Consider the following 25,612-nt stretch of genomic DNA (forward strand, 5'->3'; position numbering starts at 1 on the left):
AAGTAGTCGATCCTCAAAGAACATTTAGTACATTTTGAATTTAAAAATTTGATGTGGGGCTGGGATTGTGTCTCAGCGGTGGAGCGCTCACCTAGCATGAGCGGGACCCGGGTTCAATCCTCAACACCACATAAAAATAAAGGCATTGTATTGTGTCCATCTATACCTAAAAAATAAATTTTAAAAAATAAAAATTTGATGTTAGAAATACATTAATGTATAAAAAGTAAGTTTTAATATGTATTACTTTATTTTCTACTGATTTCACCCATTTATAAAGGATTGAAAGTTTCATACTCTTTTAATTATATGAGGGCAAATGTATCAATTTTGTGGTTTAAGATATTCTGGTTCTATCATGCTGTGTTTCCTCTGTTGTCAGGAAATTAGATAAAAATTCTAAATTTTACATTTCAGTGTCATCCATGCTCCATTACCAAGTCCTGTTGACAAAGTAAGTTGCTAATGATTATTTTTTCCTAAACTGTGCTCTTAAAATGTTTGTTTTTAATATGCTCTACCTAGAATTTATTTTACAACAAAATATGTGAAGTGCATATAACTATACAGTTAATTTGATCTTCTAATCTTTAGTATCTGGAGAATTTAGAATGAATGTTTTTTTGGAAAAAAAGTCTTATAATTTTGAGTAAACTATTGACTGTGTAGACTAGGAATACCTGTTTTGCTCTTAGCCAAAGGTAAGAAATGTTAGCTTTTACTTTTTATCCTGAATCAGTTCTTTCTAGAAATTTGTTGAAGCATCAACCCAGTTTAGTTTACTCAAAATATTACCCCTACAGGAAAGTAGCACAGAAATATGAATTTACAGAAATTATTCCTTTATTATCTTTGAAGGTCAGTTTTAACACAGTTTGATTAGAAACTGTAGTAATTGCTTGCTACAAAAACATTCTTTTTTCTGTCAAGAGATAGTGCTGTCATTGGTAAAGAGCATAAAAACCAACAAACAAAACCCCAAACAAAACATCTTTTTCATCATTTAACATTAATGTGGATGTTATTTTCTTAGTGCAATAATTAAACTATTTGGGGAAATATTTTGCATCTTTTCTTCCATTTGAGTGAAGAGCAAATGCCTACCTCAGACTGAAGTGGTCTCTTAGATTCCTTTATTAGAATTAAAAAGAGGTTAATCAACTTCTGCAATGCCAAAAATTATTTCAGAAGTAAATAATGGTCTTACTGATCTAGGACTAACTTTAAAAAAATAATGCCAACTCTTTTAGTATCATATTAATAAAAATATACTTTCTGTGCTTAATGAGGAATAATATGGTAATCAAATAACACAGTGCTTATTAGTGTTGAGGATGTGGGTAGATATTATAGCAACCAATTAAGTGCTCTTCTTTTTTTTTTTTTTTAATTTTTTTTTATGCCATGATTCTATTTCCACAGCCTTTCTAGGCCGTGCAGTAGTGCTCGCCTATAATCCCAGCAATTTAGGAGGCTGAGGTAGAAAAATCACAAGTTTGAGGCCAGGCTTAGTAACTTAGTGAGGAAGGGCTAAAGATGTAGCTCAGTGGAAAATCACCTCTGGGTTCAATCCCCAGTACCACCACCATCAAAAAAAAAAAAAAAAAAAAAAGTATATATATTTCACAGCCTTGAAAAACTCTTCTAGAAAGTGCCTCTTCTAATAGTCTTGGATTCTAAACAATTTGACTGATTTGTAGTGTTTAAGCACCATTATTAGGGCTGGGGATGTAGCTCAGTGATAGAGTGCTTGCCTGGCATACAAGAGGCTCTGGGTTCAATCCCAGTACTGCAAAAACAAAAAACAAGACTAAACACCATTATTTTCCATCTTTTCCAGAAAGTGTATTTATAGTTGAAAGGAGAAAAAAAAAAAAAAAAAAGAAAAGAAAGACAGGTCTGGCTGGGATTGTGGCTCAGTGGCAGAGCACTTGTCTCACACACACATATGAGGCACTGGGTTCAATCCTCAGCACCACATAAAAATAAATGAATAAGATAAAGATATTGTATCTATCTTCAACGAAAAAAAAAATATATATATATATATTTTTTTAAAGATAGAGTGAGAGAGGGAGGGAGAGAGAGAGAGAGAGAGAGAGAGAGAATTTTTAATATTTATTTTTTAGTTTTCGGCAGACACAACATCTTTGTTTGTATGTGGTGCTGAGGATTGAACCCGGGCCGCACGCATGCCAGGCAAGCGCGCTACCGCTTGAGCCACATCCCCAGCCCACGAAAAAATATTTTTAAAAAACTATTTTTATTACCCCTGACCATTGAACATTGATAGATTTTATGTTGCCCTCCCTACTTCAAATAACATCTTGAAGATGGTTACTTCTAAATGAATTGTGAGTTGACATATTGAAGAACTATTTAATGATGAATCTTAAAGGGAAAATATGTGGATCTCTGGATTTAGGAGGTTTATCTGGATTAAGAAAATACTGGATGGCCTTTATACTATAAATTTGTGATTCAGCTTATCAAGGAGTGTTTTCATGAGTAGCACTTGTTGTACCACTAAGGAAATCAGTTAATTTGAAAAATAAATTTATGTGCATATTTAAATAGACATTTCAAGAAATTGGTCTTAATTTTGTTTTGTTTTTCTTTTTCTTTTTTCTTCTGTCTTTAATTTCTTTTATGAAGTTTTTTTTGTGACTGTTGACACTTTGACTTCTTTTTCTAGGTTGCTGCTAACACTCCAAGTATGTATTCTCAGGAATTATTCCAGCTTTCTCAGTATCTACAGGTAAAAGTAAACTTTGAAAATTCTTAGTCTTTAGAAGTACCATTAAACAACTTAGATTTTATTTTGCCGGTATGCAGATAGAGGATAAAAAGTGTTGGCTAGATACAAGTACAAAAGAAATATCTTTTCAAAGAAGAACAAAGGATTAAAAATAGTCTTATGAAGAAAAAAGAAGTCAATTGTTAAATACAGAGAACATAAGCTTCTGTATAAGATTTTTTTCTTCAATATGAGGAAGTTCCAAAACAGTTTTTTTAATCTATAGATGGCTTTTAAATAAAATTAGACCTGCTAAATAATAATATCATTATATTTTGGGATGCTTAATAATGTTAATATCGCATAATTATATAACACTATTGTACCCTAAGTTCCATTCTTAGCACTTTACCTATAGTAAGTCATTTAATCTTTACAGCAGTCCTATGATGCACATATTTTATTCCCACTTTTACAGATGGAGTAACTGAGAGACAGGAAGATTTAATAACTTACATAGTATCAAACATCTAGTAATGGATACATCTAGGATTTGAACCTAGTCTGTGTTTATAGTGATTGGATAGTCAGACCTCTGAATCTTCTATACTGTGCTACTGGATACATAGAAAGATTTATTGATAAAGCAGATACTTGGAATGGTCTCCTGAAGCAGTTAATGTCATATTTAAAGAGTAATTCAAATCTTTAAAAAGCCAACAAGTGTTTTTTTTTTTTTTTTTCCTGGTTTATGTAGATTTGGGCTGGATTGTGGTGAGAGAATAGTTAAGGAAAACTCTTGATTAGGAGTTTAGAGATTGAAGTCTTTTTCTTGGTTCTGCTACTCAGTTAATTCTGTATCTTTGGGTGAGTTATTTTACATGTGTAGGCTTTCAGTTGTCTTTTGTTTAAAATTATAGAATTATTCAAGTGATCTTGGATTCCTACATTTATTTACAGGACTCAATGACTGAGAGCAGTTCCATCTCAGTTAAGAACGTACACATCTGTAAAAATGATCAGAAAATAATGAATGAATTAGTTAGATCTTATCTTACATCAGGGATAACGTACTGGTGCATAGAAAATATTTTTGCACATTGTACTCTAATCAGATTCTCTAGATTCCATCCCTGACTTTAATTTCTGATTTGATCAAGAAAGTTGTTTAAAACCTTTGGGCCTCATTTTCTGCAGCTCGGAAAAGGGTAGAACAATACTACCTCACCAAATTGTGAAAAATATGTAATTAATACACATAAAGCACTTAGAACAGTGCCTGGCACATAGAATGTATGCCATAAATGTCAGTAGTCATTTACCATTCAATAGGAAGGCACCTTAATTGATTTAGGTGTCCTTATTAGAGGTAGAAGAAAACTGAGATTAATTTGGTGTACACTTATTTTTTATGAGAAATATATTAATATATTTATATTTTCTGAAACTATCTCGTGTTGTTAATAGCCACCATAGACTGGGACTTTAATGCCCTGACTCAGAGTCTTTTCGACTTTTTGTCTGTTCTTTGAACATCCACTTTGAACTTGTTTAAATCACACCCCACAGTCTTTTCTGTATACATTCTTATTGAACTGCTGAAGTTCTAATGTAAATTGTGAACCTTTTGAATAAAAGCTGGAATAGATGCATTTTATGCCATAGAACTAAAAAGACCATTCCTGGAAATACTATATTTCTGTTAATGTGGTTCAGAATTAAGAAACTAATGGAATTGAAGGATAAGTGGTGAAATTACACCATCTAGTGGAGGTAGATTTTGTTTTTTAGTAAAACATTTTATGTCTCTTTAATTTCCTGGGTATTATGAATGTTTTAGGAGCTTAAACATGGCAAATAATCTCTTTTAAATGTGTACAGTTTTGGGGCTGGGGATGCAGCTCAAGCGGTAACACACTCGCCTGGCATGCACGCGGCGCTGGGTTCGATCCTCAGCATCACATAAAAATAAAATAAAGATGTTGTGTCCACCGAAAACTGAAAAATAAATATTAAGAAATTCATTCTCTCTCTCTCTCTCTCTCTCTCTCAAAAAAAAAAAAATGTATGCAGTTTTAGTATGGATTCTGAGGTGGTATGATTTTTAAAACAAAGTACTTATATTCTGATTAGGCAAGATTTCTCATAATCATTATTTATCAAGGATATAAAGAGCAATATATTGCTTTAAACGTCAAATACTATGTTTAAAGTGTACATTTTTCTATTGAGGTGACTCAAAGCCAGTAGGATAGTACATGTTCTTTGTATAATGACAGTAATAGAAGGTCTAAACGTGCCAAAATCAAAACAATCCTGTGAGCATTTCACCTTGACTTCTAGTGAAGGAGACTGACCTTATTAACAGCTATCAAATGTTACAAGTCACCTAGAGATCAGACTTTGCTCACCAATATCTTTCTTTGTAAAATATTTCTTGGAGCTGCCAAATATAATTCCTTGGCCTCTTGATTGCATGGAACCAATATTTGGTGGATGCAGTTTATTTGGGGTATTAATTCCTGCTCAGTGACATGTCGTTAGGGAAAAGACCAGAACACCTGAAAATGCAGTAGATTATGTTTGTAAATACTCTCTTTAAATACACATATATTTATATTTAATAACATGGTTAAACGGGAAAATGTGAAGCTATTATTTAGATATATTGTGCAGTTAAACCATTGTAAAGTAATCTTTGTTGGTCAGATTATTTTTTCTTAGTTTGTGACAAATTTGTTCTGAAGTATATGCACATTTGTGGGTGTGTATGTGTGTGTAATGCAAACCTACAAGATTTGTTAGCTTTTTAGAGTCTACGTGTTTTACAACTCATTTTCCAAATTAGGAAAAACAAAACAAAAATAAGTAAGTGACGTGTTCTGTTGTGGGGGGAAGTTGGAACAAGAGTACTTCTAACTTAGAGCCTAACAGATAAAGCTAAAACAATGTGGTACATATATATTTAAAAGGGTTATTAAATTTTAAATACTTTGAAATATGTCAAGGGGTTATAAGACTATATTCAGAAGGGTACAGAAAATTGATTATTCTTCAAAGGAATCATGATGAGTTTATTAGAATCTCTTTTGTGATTTTTATAATATTAGGAGGCCTTACATCGGGAACAGATGTTGGAACAGAAGTTAGCCACACTTCAGCGGCTACTGGCCATCACCCAAGAGGCTTCAGATACCAGTTGGCAGGTATTCCAGTAGCCTTTATGTTCAAGAAGCATTTAAACAACTTAATATTTCATAGGTGTTGGATGAATCAAAATTAAAATTTTGTAATAAACAAAGGAAAGGGAGCACTGAGGTGTAGCTTAGTGGTAAAGTGCTTGCCCAGCACATGTGAGGCCCTGACTTTGATCCTCAGCACCATGTAAAAATAAATAAAACATAGATATTGTGACATTCTACAACTAAAAAGATATTTTTTTAAAAAATAAAGAGGGCTGCCCATGTAGCTTAATAATAGAGCGCTTGCCTATTATGTGCATGACCCTGGGTTCAATCCCCAGTACCACCAAAAAAAAGAGGGGAGAGTTATTTCCTAACTAAAGAATAGGTATTATGCCAGGTGCATGGAATACATACTTGGAATACAAGTGATTTCGGAGCCTGAGGTAGAAGGATCAAAAATTCACTATTAACCTAGTAAGACTGTCTCAAAATAAAAAGTTCTGGCCAAGTGTGGTGGTGCCAGCCTTTAAACCCAGTGACTTTGGAGGCTGAGGCAAGAAGATTTGCAAATTTGAGGCTAGCCTCAGCAATTTAGGCCCTAAACAATTTAGCGAGACCCTGCCTCAAAATAAAATATTAAAAAGGGCTGGGGATATAACTCAGTTGGTAGAGTACTTGCCTTACACGCACAAGGCTCTGGGTTCGAGCACCACACACACACACACAAAAGTGCTGGGGGCCAGGAGCAATGGCATACATCTGTAATCCCAGCAGCTCAGGAGGCTGAGGCAAGAGGATTGAATGTTCAAAACCAGCCTCAGCAACTTAGTGAGTCTCTAAGCAACTTAGCAAGATCCTGTCTCAAAATAAAATATAAAGATGTGGCTCAGTAGTTAAGCACCCTAGATTCAGTTCCTGATACCAGTACCAAAAATACATAAATTAAAAAAATAAAATAAAAAGGCTGGGGATGTAGCTCAGTGGTAGAGAACACACCTGAGTTCAGTCCCTAGGACAGTGCAGGGGCACTGGGGGGGTAGCAAATCAAAGTGTTAAAAAGTTAGCATTTACAGTGGTTGTTGATCAGTTTTATAATTTTATTTATTTTGATGGCTGTCGACCTTTTTGATATATAGGTTGTTTTTTTGTTACTCTGGAATTTTATTTATATTTAATTTTTCTTCAACAGGCTTTAATAGATGAAGATAGACTCTTATCACGGTTAGAAGTTATGGGAAACCAATTACAGGCATGCTCCAAAGTAGGTATTTAATCTGTTACATAAAGAAGAATACATGGGTTTTTTATTATTTTTTTTATTTATTTTTTGTTATTTTGACTATATGCTAAAACTTTTGTACATTTTCAACATTCTTTTGTCATGAGAAATATCAAACATACATGTAAGTAGAAGGAATTGTGTGATGAATGTCAACAACTGTCTTTTCTATTGCAGTTGATGTCTGTTGCAAAAACTGGGTCATTTGCCCTCTCGAATTTGTCTCAATTTATGTTGTTATTTAAATATTTTTCTAGCTCCTGTACACTCCATAAATTAGTATTTTGATCTAGATATTTGGTTTAATTTAGGGTGTGTGTGTGTGTGTGTGTGTGTGTGTGTATGTTGGTTGTTGTTTTTTTTTGCCAAAACTTCATGGATAATAATGTGTTTTTTTATCAGAAGATAATACATTTGCCTCAAAATACTTGGTGCTTTTGAAGGTAATTATTTTTTCCTACAATGTCAATATGGTGACTTGCAGAGAATATCACAAATGTAAGAATAATTAATTTTACATATTTAAGAAAAATTCTCAATTGCCTTTTTTTTTCTATTGGAAGCAGGAATTAACATATTTGTCAACGCATAATTTACTGATGCGACTTTTAAATATACTTCATTTAATACAGGGCCAGCATTGTTTCTGTTTGGCGGTATAACACAAAATTTAAAGAGCATCATAATGTGTACAGCTTTTTCAAATAGTAGAAGCTTTTAAAAAAATAATTTTGCTATAATTGTAAATTTTTTTTTTTATTCTAGAATCAGACAGAAGATAGTTTACGGAAGGAACTTATAGCATTACAGGAGGATAAACACAATTATGAGACAACAGCCAAAGAGTCCCTGAGGCGGGTTCTTCAGGAGAAAATTGAAGTGGTTAGAAAACTTTCAGAAGTTGAGGTATTTCAATTTTAAAAATACCACGTGGTAACTTTAGATAGGGCAAAGGGGAGGAAGGGGAAGGGAGGGAGCATAGGGATAGGAAAGATGGTGGAATGAGATGAATATCATTACCCTAGGTACGTATATGTGTATGATGGCACTAATGGGTGACTCTACTTCATGTATAACCGGAAAAATGAAAAATTGTGCTCCATTTGTGTACTGTGAATCAAAATGCATTCTGCTGTCATGTGTATCTAGTTAGAACAAATTAATTAGCTAATTTTTTTAAATGCCAAGTAGTAGTATTATTTTTGTGTTTGTTTGTTTGTTTGTTTTTACTTTAAAAATTCCAGGGCCCTTTAAACATAGGTATTATTATGTAGCTAGGAAATATTTTCAGTCTCTCAAATGGGAAAGAACATGTATGCTGCTTACATTGATAGGAATTCTCAGTATAATCATGTGAGTTCTGGTGCTTATGGTCCCTAGTCAGTGGCTAAGGAAATAAAGCCTAACCAGCTGGGTGCAGTCGTACACACCTATAATCCCAGCAGTTTGGGAGATTGAGAAAGGATGATCGCAAGCTCAAAGCCAGCCTCAGCAATTTATTAAGGAAAATCCTGTCTCTAAGTAAAAAATATTTTAAAAGGTTGGGAATGTGGCTTAGTGGTTCAATCCTTGATACAAACAAACAAAAAAGCCTAACCAGGGAATCTTACTGTTTGCACTCTGATGAGGATTCAGCCTCTCTATAATGGACCTTGATGTTTTAGGGAATTGATTTCTTGGCATAGATTTTGCTTTTTTTTCTTGGTCACTGTAAGACCAAGAACATACATGTTCTTACTTTACCTGTCCTTTAGAGAGGAAAATTGTCTTATACTTTAGAAGCTCAAAGGGAAACTCTCCAAGGCCCTTTCTGGGTCTTTTAGGAGAGATCAAAATGTGATTCTCAGGGCTGGGAGTGCAGATCACTGGTAGAACCATGGGTTTAAAAAAAAACCAAAACAGTGTGTATGTCTATACATATGTATATATGTGTGTGTGTGTATATACGTATACATATATGCATATATAAAGTATATATACTTTTTTATCACTGCATTAGGGGGAAAACCCTAATTTGTAATATGGGTCTTATTATTGTGTGTTATAATTAACACAGAAATTATCTGTCCCTCATATTGGTTAAAATGTCCATCTTAAACTAAATAGTAACATATCCTTAGAAAGCGATAATTTCTATAGTGACCTTATCCCAGAGCGCCTAATTCATTTTTATTTAATTTATTTACAGTTGCTAGCTGTCTTCTCTTTTTGGTGTTAATTGCTGCATATTACTAAACATACTTTAAGAATCAACAGACTTAGCCAGGCACAGTGTACACACCCCTGTAATCCTGGTGGCTTAGGAGACCAAGGCAAGAGGATCTGTAATCCTGGTGGCTTAGGAGACTGAGGCAGGAGTTCAAGTCCAGCCTCAGCAACTTAGTGAGATCCTAAGAAACTCAGTGAGACCCTGTCTCTAAATAAAATACAAAAAAGGTGGGGGGTGCTGGAAATGTGCCTCAGTGGCTGAGTTCAATCCTTGAGTTCCCCTGAGTTCAATCCTTGGTACCAAAATAAAAAAGAGTCAACAGGCTTAAAGTATTTTCAAGTCTAAAAGTCACAGCTGTTGACCTTTTAAAAGTGTGATTAGCTGAGTACAGTAACACATGCCTATAACTCCAGTAGTTCAGGAGGTTGAGGCAGGAGGACTGTGGGTTTGAAGCCAGCCTCAGCAGTTTAGTGAGGCTGTAAGCAAACTAGTGAGACCCTGCCTCAAAATAATAAATAAAAAGGGCTGGGGATGTAGCTCAGTGGTTTAGCACCTCTGGGTTAAATCCCCAGTACAAAAAAAGGTGTAATTACAGTGTCCCCTATACCCCCAACATTTTTTTAAAATCTTATTATTGTTTTAGTATATAAATTTAAATCCTTATGTTATTTAAGTCAGCTTTATATAAAGTTCAGGAAATGTGTTGATTTAGAATAGCCCATGGAGTTATACTTTTTACAAATTGAATTTAGAAGGAATACTAAATAATAAATGAACATTTATTCAAAATAAATTGTCTGTGAATTTGAATTTCAGCGAAGTCTGAGTAATACTGAAGATGAATGTACCCACCTGAAAGAAATGAATGAGCGGACTCAGGAAGAATTAAGAGAATTAGCCAATAAATATAATGGAGCAGTTAATGAGATTAAAGATTTATCTGATAAATTAAAGGTATGTATTTATTCAATCTAAAAGCATGTTAAGCTAATAATCTCTACCATACTGGGTAGTTTTAGATATTGTTTAGATATTGATGAATAGTTGTTGTAAAATAAGGTACTTCTATTCTATTTAGTTCAATCTCAATGACCAGAGATAATTGAAAGCCTGTAAAAGCTAATATATTTCCTCTGGAGGAATTTGAGTCACTGCCTCACAATTGGCATCTTTTGATATAGAAGAGGAAGTAAATGAGAATCAACAAAACCTAAGATATTCAGGGTTTTGTTTTGTTCACCCTGAAACTGTTTATTTTTATCCCATTCCAAAGATAAAGCCCAACTATTTAGTACTGGAATAAGCCCAGATGAATCTTAGAATAATCTGCTTGATTGCTGTTAGCCTTTAGGGATGGAGTTGATTCTGCTTCCACTGCCATTCCTTATAGCTGTGGCACATTTAGGATAAGGAGAGATCACATCATAGAGTAATGTCTAGTTGGTCCTTTGAAATCTTATATCTGAACCAGGCTCTTGGGAGTCTGAGGCAAGAGGATCTCAAGTTCAAGGCCAGTCTGGGCAACTTAACAAAACATTGTCTCAAATATAAAAAATAAAAAGGACTGGAGATGTAACTCAGTGGTAAAGTGTACTGGGTTCAGTCCCCAGTACTGTAAATGAATAAATAAATTCTTATAACCGAGTTAGTGAAGACCCATATTATTATAATTCAAACCATGAATTGAATGCCTGGAAGATATGAATTTATTAGAGAAGACCAATGCATATGTCTTCTGTGTGGTTGGTTTACCCATGGTAGTTCTATTTTTATTCCATTCTTCTTTCTGTGGATTGAACCCAAGGCCTTGTGTGTGTATGCTATGCAAACACCATTACTACTGAGCTACATTCTCAGCCTTTTTCATTTTGAGATGAGGTCTTGCTAGGTTACCCAGGCTGACCTCAAACTTGTGGTCCTCCTGTCTCAGTGTTCCAGGTAGCTAGGATTACATGTGTGTATCACTGTGCCTAAATAGGCTGTGATGGTTATAAAGATTGGTCTTGTTAAAAGGAAATCTTTTTAAAAAAGACTTATACCATCATCCCTTTATCAAAGTATGATTTTGTTTAAAATTTCAGAATAAATTGTATTTTAGAACTTAAAAATTAAAACAATAATAATTTTAGGGGAACATATTACTTCCCACATTAAAATTGTGGTGTTTTGGGGTTAAGGATGTAGCTCAGTGGTAGATTACCTGCCTAGCATGTGTGAGCCCCATGGGTCTAATCCCTAGCACTATCAAAAACATTTTAAAATAGTTTCATTTTGACCCTTTATCTCTAGATGTAATAAAACTGCTTGCTTGCTACAAGGTTTTCTTTTAGGTGTTATTATGGAGGAGTGAACCCAATGCAGATCACTTTTGACATTAGGTCTTTGTCTTTATTTTCTTTGCTGGTTTAGAAAAAATGGCTACATGTGATGCACTGGGTTTGATTCTCAGCACCACATAAAAATAAATAAACAAAATAAAAATATTTTTTAAAAAAAGAAAAATTGGCATTATAAATACAATCTGAAATTTTGTATACATTCCTTAGAAGTTGAATAAAGGCAGTGCTGGCTTAGGCCTCTTAAAACAGCATCAGATTTAAATCTTCTTCTTCCTCAACAGGTAGCAGAAGGAAGACAAGAAGAGATCCAACAGAAGGGACAAGCTGAGAAGAAAGAATTACAACATAAAATAGATGAAATGGAAGAAAAAGAACAGGAGCTCCAGGCAAAAATAGAAGCTTTGCAAGCTGATAATGATTTCACCAATGAAAGGCTAACAGCTTTACAAGGTAAGTTAGCTAATATAAAAATTCTTTTGATTTGATTTTTTTTTTCTTTTTGTCTGTGAAATATCTTTTTCTTGGACTTTTATTTACAGTACGGTTAGAACATCTTCAGGAGAAAACTCTTAAAGAATGCAGCAGCTTAGGTAGGTATCATCCAAATTTCCTGTTTCAAGCTAAATTTTGTCATTATTAAACTTTTGACTTTGTTTATTATTTCATATTAGGTTCTTATTTTCTGTAAGTGGTGTTTTACATATTAGGTATAAAATAGCTACACTCTTAGAAAATTTCTTTTTAAGGGGCCTGGGTGGTGGCTCAGTGGTAGAGCGCTTGCCTAGCATGCGTGAGGCACTGGGTTCGATCCTCGGCGCCACATAAAAGTAAAAACAAATAAAGTAAAGGTATTGTGTCCATCTACAACTTAAAAAATATATATATTTAAAAAAAAAAAAAAAGAAAAAAATTTTTTTAAATATGCTGGATTGCCACCAGTGGGCACCATTGTTTAGTCCTTGAGATAAATGAAATTTCTGCATCTGAGATGTTCTACTTAAATCCATGAACAGTAGAATCCTTTTTCTTTTGAGGTTCATTGGAAGGCCACTAAGCCTGAATTAATGGAAAAAATAGCATGTTGAACCCTTCTTGTAAAAATAAATATAAAGTCTTTTATATAATAGTCTTAATGTGAATAGGAATACAAAATGCCATGGTTACACTTCAGACCAAGTGTAATACTTAAAACATTACTTTCTCTGATCAGGCAATGATATACTGTCTTAATCCTAGGGATACAAGTTGATGACTTCTTACCTAAAATAAATGGGAGCACAGAAAAAGGTAGTGTAAAAAACTTAAATATTTTTCTTTCATGATAACCTTTTACTGTTTAAGCAGAATAGGAAATTCAGGGTTTTAAAGTTTTAACTGTTTGGAATGCAAAACATACCGCTCACACATTATTGAATTCTATCATTTAAAATCAGGGTTCCCTTTATTTTCTAAGACTTGTGCCATGATCTATTATTAGATATCCTTTGTTATATGGAAATTTCCATTAAATGATAAAAATTATAAAGTTTAACATTAGCAATGACTTGACTTAGTATAACTGTTTTTCTCCCAATGTAATTTTTAGAGAGCTAGACTATCATTTTGTTTCATCAAGCTTTGTTTTTGGCCCCCCATCTTTTGGGGAGAGTACTGGGGATTGAACTCAGGGACACTTGAGCACTGAGCCACTCTCCAACCCTATTTGTATTTTATTTACAGACAGAGTCTCACTGAGTTGCTTAGCACCTTGCTTTTTGCTGAGGCTGGCTTTGAACTCACAATTATCCTGTCTCAGCCTCCCTAGCTGCTAGGATTACAGGCATGTGCCATTATACCCAGCTGGTCCCCTGTTTTTAATGTGTGAGTTTATTTAAAAGCCCATTGTGCCTTGGACATGTAGAAATTGCTTTCTTTTTTCCATCTGTTTTATTGGATAGAGGAAATGAGGTCAGTTATTCTGCCATCAGAAAAAAATTATTTTATTAGTTTTTGGGTTGTGACCCTTTCTTCTAGACAGCATAGATGTTCTCTTGCCCATAACTTAAAGCCACTAGATATTGATTTTACTGTTACTACATGGACTACTTTTTGCTCAATGGCTTCTATAATCTTTTAGTCTTGAAGATAACTTTTCACCTTTTACACTTCCCCTTTCATCCAACGTTGATTGAGTGTCAGCTTTGCCAAATTCTGCACTAGATACTTAGAGTACCAAAGAAATAAAACTATTTTCTTGTGTATACTGATATCACTATGTGCCTCTCATCTCAATTTTTATATAAAAATTAGTGGAAGATATCGAGGTTCATACCAAAACTTCTATAAAATATTTAAACTCCATTAAATAGTTTTTCCATATATCAGGGGATATCTTTATAGTTCTTGAGCAACAATCAAATTCTGGTAAAGCTGGGAAGTGGTTTATTTTTGTTTTGTTTGTTTGGCTTGTTTTTAATCAAGAACTAGCAAAATAGGCTCAGGTGATCATGTATATGTGAGCTGCAAGGTCAAGACCTAATAATATTGTGTTTATAATGGATTTTGGAACTCTCAATTAAGAAAAAGTTTCTTTAACAATTGCTATTTGACTATTCTCTTTATTTTTGTAAAATGCATCAATTTTAAAAATTCCAATTTGAATGAGTTTCAATTTGAGAATTTTTAAAGGTGTAGTTTATATTCATTGCACAAAAACTACTTGTTACTTTTCATTTAATAAACTTAGCAAACTGATGTAAAATGAATTAATCCTTTTCTTCTAAAACTTTGTCTTCCTTAAATGATTTTGTATTTTCTGTTATTATTTTGTTTATTTTTCTTTCTGGTATGTACACTTTTAAATCAGTCCCTCACTCTTTTGACTTGAATGTGTATTTGTTCATAGCATTAGTATTAACCTAAACTGAAAACCTCCTCTTTCTTCAATTGAGAGAATTCTTTTATATACACAGAACCATCTTTTTACTATTTATATTTGTCAGATTACTGCATGAAGTTTTTGCCAGTTCCAACTGATTTGGGAATAGTAGAATGTTTTTATATTATAGAATATTGTGGATTCCTTTATTCAAGATTAAATAAGATATTTTAGATATTTAAAGGTAACTTTGTGCTATAAGTATTTTTTCCTTATTGGTATATTTGGTTTTTGGCGATAATAAATTGAGTAATGTGGAGAGAGACTAATAGGATATTTTAAAAGATGCTAAGTAGGGCTGGGGTTGTGGCTCAGCTATAGAGTGCTCACCTAGCACGTGTGAGGTGCTGGGTTCGATCCTCAGCTCCACATAAAAATAGATATTGTGTCTAACTACAACTAAGAAAAATATAAGTGAATAAATAAATAAAGGTATTGTGTTCAACTACAACTAAAAAAATTTTTTTTTTAAAAAAAAAGCTAAGTAGTAAATTTCTGAATAAACACAAAACCTTCATCACACCAGATTTACATAGTGAACTTTTGAGATGGGTTACCAGTAACATTCTGAATCACTTGTCATTTAATACAAACCAATTACCAAGCGCTCCAATATTACAAAAATCTAGAACCATAATATTACGAGTTTTTAACTAAAATTATTCTATAAGCAGTAGAACACCAAGAAGGGTTATAAAAAAATATTTCAAAAATGTCTGAATATGTTAAAATTAATATTTCTTCTAGCAAACTGCAATTTTTGAAATTAAATATAATGGAGCTGTTAAAAGCACAGGTTTTGTGCTATTTTTTGTATTTTATTTAATAATTATAATTTGAACATCTCTTAAAGAGTATTAAATAATGCAATCTAAAAGAAATATAATTAGAGCCACATATATGATTTAAATTTTTCTGGTTGCCACATTAAAAATATAAAAAGAAGCAGGTAAACAAATTTTAATAATATATTTTATTTAACCCACAATATCCAAAATGTTATTTTAACATGTAACCAGTTTTCAAAGATTATTATTGAAACCTTGAACATTACTTTTTTCTTACTAGTTGAATTCATCATCTCTTTGTTTTATACATACAAGCACATCTCAATTCTAACTAGCCACATTTGAAAGGCTCAATAGCATGTCTGGCTAGTGACTGTAGTATTGGAAAACATAGGCATAAAACATTAAAATCCATAGGAAACTCACATGTATAAATAAAACTCATTTTAAGTAGAGTGGTTTTCTACTTTACATTTCCATATTTGTCTTGTTTACATTCCTACAACACTGTTTAATATCATAAAGACCCCTTTTCTCACCAATAAATATCTACTTCCTTTTGGATTATCAGTGGCAAACATTTTTGTAGCTTTGGCAGAGTGATTTCCAAAAGGCCTGAATTTAAGTAATAGAATATTAAAAGTGTCATAATATAAAAGCTTTATGTATACTATCTGTAAGACACTTTTCTTAAATGTTTAAGAGATGCCTTTGTAGAAGGGATATGTATGTATCTATATTAATTCTAGAATTTATCTAAACAAGTGTATGATAAACATTTTAGTATCATGTTCAGATGTTAAAATCAGAGTGGATAAAAGGTTGATGTTTATCTGGTCAAGATATGGTTGGGATATCCTACTTCAGTAATTTGAGTCTTTTGATATTGTTCTGAATTTTGGCTTCAGATAAGTTTCATAGAATCCTTTAGTTAGGTTAAAATTTGGTTCCAGGTGAGTTTTGATGTTTAACATGATGTAATGTAGTTTGAGTTTTGAAAGTATCATAGCTTAGAAAGAATTTATGTAAAACAGTTTTTTATCTTTGTAGTTGCTGTTTTACTAAGGGCTCCTTTTTTGCTTTAGTTGGCTCTGATTGATAAATTGTTTAAATTTTTAAAATTTTAAATTTCTGTAGCAGTTAGCATGTTTATGATGTGTATCTCAGTATTATGTTGTAACCAAGTCATGTGTTGATCTTTCTAAAACGTGAGGTTATATCAGACTTTTTTTCTTCATGTTTTTCATGGTTACTGTAAAGTGGAGTGCTCTGTAACTAGATAAAGAATAATAAATTTGAGAATAGAGGTAATGAAGGCAACTAACAGGAAGGATGTTGAGAGAGTGAGGCACCATCGTGCAGAGTTGAGATAATTAAAGAGGTAAAGTAGGCTGAGATAGAGAAGAGAAAGGAGGGTTTTATAGTGAGAGTGGTGCTGACTTATGCGTCCTTTTTTGAAGATTTTAATGCTTTCACACATTTCACACCATATTGAAATATAATTTTTAATACTGAAGTTTTCATAGAGAAAGGGTTATTTTATTTATCTCTCTGTGTGTGTGTGTGTGTGTGTGTGTGTGTGTGTGTATACACGTATGTGTGGTGCTGGGGATTGCAAGTGCTCTAACACTGTGCTATATCCCTAGCCCTTTTTAAATTTGAGGCAACATCTCTAAGTTATCCAGGCTAGCCTTGCACTCTTTTGATCCTCCTGTCTCAGCCTCCTGAGTAGCTGGGGTTACAGGAGAAAGGTATATTTCAAAGTGGGAGAAGCTGTTTAAGGCAGTATGTTTCGATATTTTTTTGTTGTTTTGGTTTGGAGGTTTTGTTTTAGTCTGGTGTTTTGTTTTGGGGTTTTTGTTTGTTTGTTTGTTTTTTGAGCTCTTTGGATAAAAACTGCACCTTTAAAAGCTCACTATTCAGGGGATAAATTAATAGTTATAAAATCACTATTTTCAGTCATTTAATTCCAAAATATGTTTGCTTGTAATATTAAAATGTGTATTCAACTTTTAGTAATCCTACTCAGAGTTACCCATGTTGATACATTTTTGTTTTCCTGTCTTTGCTGTTAGTTTTCAAAGACAGCAGCAAACTATATCCTTAAAGGTGTTTCTTTCTTCATTAGAGCACTTGCTTTCAAAGAGTGGCGGGGACTGCACTTTTATTCATCAATTCATAGAATGCCAGAGTGAGTACAGAGTATTTTTCACATTGATTTTAATAAAGTCAGGGACTGAAGTTGAAAAGTGAGAGTAATAATGAGGATCTTGATATGTTTATTATAGCAGAAGTACACAAAGCCAACTTTAGACAGCAGTGAACCTTTTCAGACTGTTTCTGTTTTTGTTTTTTTGAGAAACATATTCCTATTGTATCAGCCTTCACAGAGCATTTTACATTAGTCACATACAAAAAAAAAGACGAAATTTAAAACTTGTTAATGTGCCATCATTACTGTACAGAAATAAAAGGACTTTCAAACACCTCAGCCTTTTATGTGAATACTTAATAAAGAGATGGTAACCATAATCTATTTTAAGTTGTAGTTCAATCACGATTTGAATTTTGAGGTTCTTAAATGAAGCCTTAAAAAGTTATTCAGTTTGGGCTGGGCACAGTGGCATGCGCCTATAATCCCACGCAGCTCAGGAGGCTGAGGCAGGAGAATCACAAATTCGAGGCCAGCCTCAGCATCTGAGCAAGCCCCTGTCTCAAATAAAAACTTGTAGAAAGAGCTCAGGGGAGTGGTATTCTTTTATTAGTGACAAGCAGATTGCCACATATATAGTGAAAAATTGCTGATAATGTATATGCTTTTTCCTCTTGTGCAAACACTCTCAAGCACTTTTCTCTTCCTGTTCTCTTTGAAATGAATGGTTTTCCAAATTTTTATGCACATCCATCTACGATTTTAGGAGGATTTGAGAATTATAAAGGTCACAACTGATATAAACAGCAGACATGAGTTCAATAGATCAAGAATTATACTCCTTAGAGTATTTAAGGAAGTGAGAAATTTCATTAAATGTTTTTAGAAGAGCTCTGATTTTGTCAGTCTTAAATATTATAATATTAAATGTAAGTTTAATATTATTTTGAGGCAATTTATTTAGTCAATGTGGCATTTCTTTTGTTCTTTCAAACAGTATTCATAAAGCAAAGATTGGTGCATCTTTTTATTATCTTCTAATTACAAAAATCTCACTTTATTCAAAAACAGTACATTGATTTGGGGCAAAATAATTGGTATCCTTTGAAACCAGGAAAAAAGTATATAATCTAAAATATAAACTTTTTTAGAAGAAAAACTTTATACTTTTATTACATGTGATGATTCTTGGATAAGTTATTTTTATTTTGAACTTTTAAAGTTTATATTTTGAGCCCCCCAAAATAAGAGAATTGTCACAGGAATGTTTTACTGAGTTGCAATTTGCAGAAATCCTTCTTTCACTTTAGTGACAAGAAAAGGTCACTAGCCTTTATTTTTATCACTTGATTATTTAAGAAAAAAAAATTTAATCTATAATTTGTTGTTAAACATTTCATTCAAAGTAATATTACAAAAATATCTGTTGTTTTAATGCAGAACAATGTTTATTTTAAATAAAGCAAAAGATGTTTCAGATTTTTATTGAATCATAGTTATGGGGGGAAATGGGCTAAATAAACATAAGTGAGCGCACAAAAGTTAGGTAAATTATAATAAATCCTCTCAATTAGAGTACTTGACCAGCTTATAAAATTATGTTTATAAGAACTATGTAATTGCATGGGAAAATATTAAACGTGGTACATAGAAAAAAATCCATATAAAATCCCATTCCTGTTTACAAAGTATGGACCAAAGATGAGAAAAAATGAAATATAGGCATTCCTAGGTATCTGAATCCATTGGATTTCTGAGTACCAACAATAAAAATTTAAGCCAGAGCGGTGGCACACACCTGTAATCCCAGTGGCTGGGGAGGCTAAAGCAGAAGGATCATAAGTTCAAAGCCAGCCTCAGCAAAAGTGAGGTGCTAAGCAATTCAATGAGACCCTGTCTCTAAATAAAATATAAAATAGGGCTGCAGATGTGGCTCAGTGTTTGAGTGCTTCTGAGTTCAATCCCTGGTACTTTCCCCCGAAAAAAAACAGTGAAAGTTTAGACCATAAGCTAATATAACTAGGGTAAAGCCTAGTTATGAAATGTTTGGTTTGAATTTCAAGTAGCAAGTAGCAATCATTTGGTTAATGATGATTCTACTTGTATCTCAAAATTTTCTAAATTTGTTCAGTTCCTTAAATCTGTTTAGCCAGAGTTAAAATAGTATAGGTTAGTTCTTGCTCAGTTTATTATCAGAAGGAACATTTCATTATTTTATGACAAGCTGCCATTGTAGAAATTGTTGACTTTAATGAGTATTATCACAAACAAGGCAAATTCAGCAAACATCATACTCAGGTGAACTTACCCTCAGCACTTTTAAAACAATTTTGGAGTATTTATTGACAAGCCTACCCAGACTTTTGGGGGGGTTTTTTGCTGTTATTTTCATTGATAAGCATCATAAACTGTTTTATGATCTTGATCATAAAGTATAAATTCATTATACTGTAGTACTTAAGATTCTCAGTTCCTTTCAGTCTTGAAAAAAGCAAAGTTAAATACTTTGCCTTCATTATTTACTAGTGCTTATATAGAATAAATTCACCTTGTGCTTTAAAAATTAGAAAGCAGATAAGTCACTTCCTTTTTTTTGGGGCGGGGGGTGGGTTTTGGGTTTGTTGTTGTTGTTGTTGTTTTTTGTCTTGTTTTGTACCAGAGATTGAACCCAAGGGCACTTAACCACTGAGCCACATCCCAGCTCTTTTTATTTTTTATTTTGAGACAGGGCCTCTCTAGGTTGCTAATAGCCTCACTAAGTTGCTGAGTCTGGCTTTGAACCTGAGATCCTCCAGTCTCAGCCTCCCCAGCTGCTGGGATTACAGGCATGTGCCACCACACCTGGCTTCCTTTGGATCCTTTATGTTTATCTTTATTGTATTGATACATTTTTTTAGTTTATGTGTGTAAGAGAACATAATTGTTCTCCATAAAAGGACAACTTGATTTTGTGGAAAATAAATGAATTGGGACACATTTCAGACTTGTTTTCCTTTAATGGTAAAACAGATGATTTAAAAAAAAAATGCTTCTTTTGACCTAAAGTTCTTAATCAAAGAGAAGGAGTTTGGAATTTAAATGTTTTGGGCTGGGGATGTGGCTCAAGCGGTAGCGCGCTCGCCTGGCATGCATGCGGTCCGGGTTCGATCCTCAGCACCACATACAAACAAAGATGTTGTGTCCACCTAAAAAAATATATATATAAAAAATTCTCTCTCTCTCTCTAAAAAAAAAAAGTTTTGCACAATTCCCTAACCATAAAGTAGTATTCTGTATAAAAAGAGATTCATAGCATAAATCTAGAATTAAAAAGTAACTTAAGTAAAACTTGCTCAAATTTTTTAACAATATTTTTTTCTAGGATTCAGAACATGAGTTTGGTTTAGTCAGAACTCCACACTCAACGTTCCCTGCGCATTTTAATTATTTCAGGTTTACTGTATTAACTTAATGGATACATTGAGACTTTTGTATTCTGTTAACAATGATTTCTGAGCCAACAAATTGTGCACTTCTCAGTCTGCTTCTACATGTCCATGAACTCTTGCACTTGATTGACTTACATACTGAGCAAAAAATTGACAGGTGAAAGGTAGAAAATACAAGGCCATGGAGATCTTCCATCTCTTTTAGGCATAGTAAAAGTCATCTTTCTCTGAACTGTTGCCTGACACTTTGATTTCTCTTGCTGTTGTCTGTCCTGATGAAGGGAGAGGCATTTCTGCTGGGCACCAGAGAAACTTTCCTCTGAAGTCTATCTTTTAGAGACAAACTTTCCCCTTCCCCCAAAGTATCTTCCTCTTGATAGTGGATTTAGCAATTCTCCTGAAGTGAACCTCACGCCTTTGTATTCTTTTTTTTTTTTTTAAAGAGAGAGTGAGAGTGAGAGAGAGAGAGAATATTTTTTTAAATATTTATTTGTTTTTAGTTTTTGGCAGACACAACATCTTTGTTTGTATGTGGTGCTGAGGATTGAACTCGGGCCGCACGCATGCCAGTCTAGAGCGCTAGAGCCACACCCTCAGCCCCACGCCTTTGTATTCTTAATCCATGTTTACTGTTTTTGTTATTATTAGTTAAAAATTGAATTATCTTAACGTTTCGTGTCTTACTGGGCTGTCCCCTAATTTTCAAAAAATTCTCTCCTTGCTCCCCACCTCATTTTGAAATTATAGGCACTATCTCTGTATACTTCTTTTCTTCCCTCCTTCCTGCTAGGGCTTTGCTCTCACACTGAAATTGCCTTCTTTGGAGGAATGTATTGAATCAGTGTTGCTGTGTAACTGAATGTTTACTTTTCTTCCCTCTATGAGGTCAGCCTCTCTAAATAATCTCAGGATTATTCTGATTACATAGTCTCCTTGAAACAGATTATTAAACTTTTTTTAAAAAAATGTATTTCTCTAAGCCAAAACAGTTAATTTATGGCAAAGAATGGAAGGCACTTGATGTATGTTAGGTTATGTCCCTGGTATAGGAAACAGAGTGTAAACTAGATGGTGCTAATTTATTATTTCTTTGTCCTTAGTTTGTCTAGTCTAGGATACATTAGAGAATTATATTAACTAATTTTATTCTGCAGAATTGTATAAACTCGTGAGGGTCTGCATTATTGTAATTGTAACACAGAACCTTTCCTTTGCAATCCTAAAGCTGTATTTCTACTTGTGAATTGCTACTTTCTGAAGGTAGAGAAGTTGCTGGCTTGCTGTTGAACATTAATTGTAATTTTCTACTTTTGTTGTATCATGATGTTCGTTCTAGTATCAGTTTCTTTACCATATTTGTCTTTTTTTAAGGAATTTTTTTTTTTTGGTAGTTGTGGATGAACAGAATGTCTTTATTTTTATTTGTTTATTTTTATGTGATGCTAAGGATAGAACCAGTGCCTCACACATGCTAGGCAAGCACTCTGCCACTGAGCTATAGCCCCAGCCCCCATATTTGTCTTTTAATAATCTTTTTGGTAACTTTTGCTCATTTCTATTTATGATGATTAGAATTGGATTTTCATGTGAATCCTGATTTGGCCTCTCCCTGGCAGTGATTCTGGGCAAATTAACCTCCATTCTCTCATTTACAAAATGGGGTGGTAATACCTACCTCAGAGGATTATTTTAAAAATTAACTGAGATTGTATTTACTAAGTGCTCTATAATGCCTGGCACACAGAAATACTTGTTAGGTAGTAGGTAGAAAATATGTGGGTAGGTGGGATCATGGAGAGGTGTTAGTAGCTTTTTTGTCAAAATAACCTGTTTTCCTTTTTTTTTTTTTTAACTCTCCATCGTCTGACAGTAAAGACGGTTGATCTGTCTTCCCTATCACTCTCACCCTTGCCAGTACCAGGGTACTTAACCAGTGAACTATATCCCCAGCCCTTTCTTTAATTTTTTTTTTTTTTTTTTTAATTTTTGAGACAGCGCCTGACTAAGTTGCTCAGGCTTGCCTCAAATTTGCAGTCCTCCTACGTCAGCCTCCCAAGTCACTGGGATTACAGGCATACGTGACTATAGGCATGTGCCTGGCTATCTAACTTTTTATTGTTCATGTTAAAACAACATTTTCTCATAATCTAGAGATTTAAATTACCATATGCATACCTTCTTAAAATTTAGTCTCAAGCACATTGCTTTGATGGCCTAGTTATAACATTATTTTTTGAAAGCCAACTGTGAGATTTAGAAATATTTTAAAGTTGGCAGTTATAGCAGCAGATTATCTAGTTCTTTTATATTTACCTACTCTTCTATTCCACCAGATTGTTTGGGGTCCTTAGGAAACTAACATCAGTAACTAACATCAGTATGACGTAGGCCATGCTATTTGAGTTTATATTCTGCTTTAACATTTCAATTAGTTGTAGCTGTCATGTGAGGAAAATGGGTCTTTCGCTTTAAGAATTCAATCCAATCTTGGCACACCTGTGCTTTCTTTGAGGTCATTGTTTGTCTTATTCTTCATTTTTATTTTGTGCTCAGTGGTAACATAGGACATAATTTATTTCTTTCAACGAAGAAATAAGCTTGGTTCTCTTTTGATTAGTTTTTAGGAAGATTTAACAGTTTTTGTAACTCTATCACTTATTCTCGGACTAAACTAAATGCTTAGGTGATAGTTCTCAAATGTAGTCAAACCATCAGTTCTACTCCTTGGTAGGTAGGTTCTCTATGTAAATGCCTGACCATACATTTCAGGTTCAAATTCAAGGTTGTTTCTTTATTTTTTAAATATTTTTTTTTTGTTGTTGTAGATGGACACAATATCTTTATTTTTATTTACTTATTTTTATGTGGTGTTGAGGATCGAACCCAGGGCCTCACACATACGAAGCAAGAGCTCTACCACTAAGCTACAACACCAGCCCAAATTCAGGGATGTTTCTAACAGTAATATACACAATAATTCAAAAATGGAAGCAGCCCAGAACACTTTCACTAGCAGATGGATAAATATACTCCAGTCTATTGGGTGAGAGAAGCCTGACATATAAGAATACATGCCATAGTATCCCATTTATATGAAATGCAAAACTACTAAAATTTTATTATTTAGTCATGCATATTTACATGAGGATTGTGAGAAATTAAAAATCAGGATAGTGGTTACCATTAGGAGAGGGAAGATTTGACTGAGATGGAGAATGTGGAAACCTTTGGAGCTTGGTGGGAAGATTCTGTTTGTTGACATGGACTGTGGTCACACAGAAATTTGCTTTATAAAAATTTATCTATCTAGGGGCTGGGGTTGTGGCTCAGCGGTAGAGCGCTTGCCTAGCATGTGCAAGGCCTGGGTTCAATCCTCAGCACCACATAAAAATAAATAAATAAAGATATTGTGTCCAACTACAACTAAAAAAATATTATCTATCTATACTTTTGTGTCTCTCCTTTTGTGTGTGTGTGTGTGTGTGTGTTTGTGTGTGTGTTTTAACAGTAGGTACCCATGGTTTTTAAATAGGAGAAAATGAATAGTTAGCTCTCTGGAGTAAACTTCACAGAGGAAGTTTTTTTGAAAAACGAAAGCTCTCTTTTCTTTCACTCGAGCTGAGTCAAATAGCTCTTTCAAAACACCTGTAGTTACCATTATACGGAAGTTCTCTTTGGGAGGGGTCAAAGGCAGAGATCTGGTTCTCAACTGTTTTGATTGTATGTGTTACCATAGTAATTTTCAATCCTCCTAAAGCCTTGCAGTCACCACTCCACATTTGAGACTCAATAGAGATTTTTCTTTAATGATGTATATTTTTTAATTCCTTCATTATAGGCCATTAGTGATTCATTGGACTGGATAATATAACCTTAAATAATTTAATATGATAATAATAGCAGTTAATTATTATTTAGCTCTTATATGCCAGTACTGTTAAACTTTTACATACATAAAATTATTAATTATGTTTTTTAGGATAATGAAAGCATTCAAACAATTTCTCAAAATTTTATTACTTTAAAAACAGATGCTTAGCTGGGCATAGTGGTGCATACCTATAATCCTTGGGAGCGTCTTGGGAGGCTGAGACTGGAGGATCGCAAGTTCAAAGCCAGCCATAGCAACTTATTGAGGCCCTGTCTCAAAATAAAATATTAAAAGGGCTGGGGATTTGCTCAGCAGTTAAGCACTCCTTAACAAAACAAAAACAAAACAAACTCAATCTGTGCATTCAACAAATATTTATTAAGCATCTCCTATACATACACCAGGCATTATTTTAGCTATTGGGGCTTTAAAAATGCATAAGACAACCAGGAGCCATGGCTTATATCTGTAATCCCAGCAACTCTGGAGGCCGAAGCAAGAAGATTGTGAATTTGAGGCTAGCCTTAGCGTTTGTGAGAACTTCCTTCAACATAAAATAAAAAGGATGTAGCTCAATGGTATAGCACACCCAAGTTCATTCACCAGTACCAAAAAAGAAAAATAACTAAATAAACAAAAAAGTGAGTGAGGCATAGAAAACTTTGTATTAATGGAATTTACATCTCTTGAAGGGACCAAAATTTTAA

The 25,612-nt window shown here is 33.6% G+C and overlaps 1 protein-coding gene across 26 annotated transcripts in view; it reads left to right on the top strand.

Annotated features, from left to right (window-relative positions):
• The window catches only part of Slmap (sarcolemma associated protein), a 158,253-nt gene that overhangs the window by 85,047 nt on the left and 47,594 nt on the right, over positions 1-25,612 (top strand). For 9 of the 26 annotated variants that reach the window (XM_071618915.1, XM_071618973.1, XM_071618928.1 and 6 more), the window contains exons 5-14: positions 418-454; positions 2,696-2,758; positions 5,848-5,943; positions 7,112-7,183; positions 7,967-8,107; positions 10,227-10,364; positions 12,031-12,199; positions 12,289-12,339; positions 12,986-13,036; positions 17,583-17,645. In XM_071618915.1, the coding sequence (XP_071475016.1) occupies positions 418-454; positions 2,696-2,758; positions 5,848-5,943; positions 7,112-7,183; positions 7,967-8,107; positions 10,227-10,364; positions 12,031-12,199; positions 12,289-12,339; positions 12,986-13,036; positions 17,583-17,645 (881 nt within the window). The remainder of the gene's footprint in view (positions 1-417; positions 455-2,695; positions 2,759-5,847; positions 5,944-7,111; positions 7,184-7,966; positions 8,108-10,226; positions 10,365-12,030; positions 12,200-12,288; positions 12,340-12,985; positions 13,037-17,582; positions 17,646-25,612) is intronic. The other 17 variants (XM_071618992.1, XM_071619011.1, XM_071618994.1 and 14 more) reach the window with 5 other exon arrangements.

Source organism: Marmota flaviventris, chromosome 1 (genome assembly GCF_047511675.1).
Source record: "Marmota flaviventris isolate mMarFla1 chromosome 1, mMarFla1.hap1, whole genome shotgun sequence".
Taxonomy (NCBI): domain Eukaryota; kingdom Metazoa; phylum Chordata; class Mammalia; order Rodentia; family Sciuridae; genus Marmota; species Marmota flaviventris.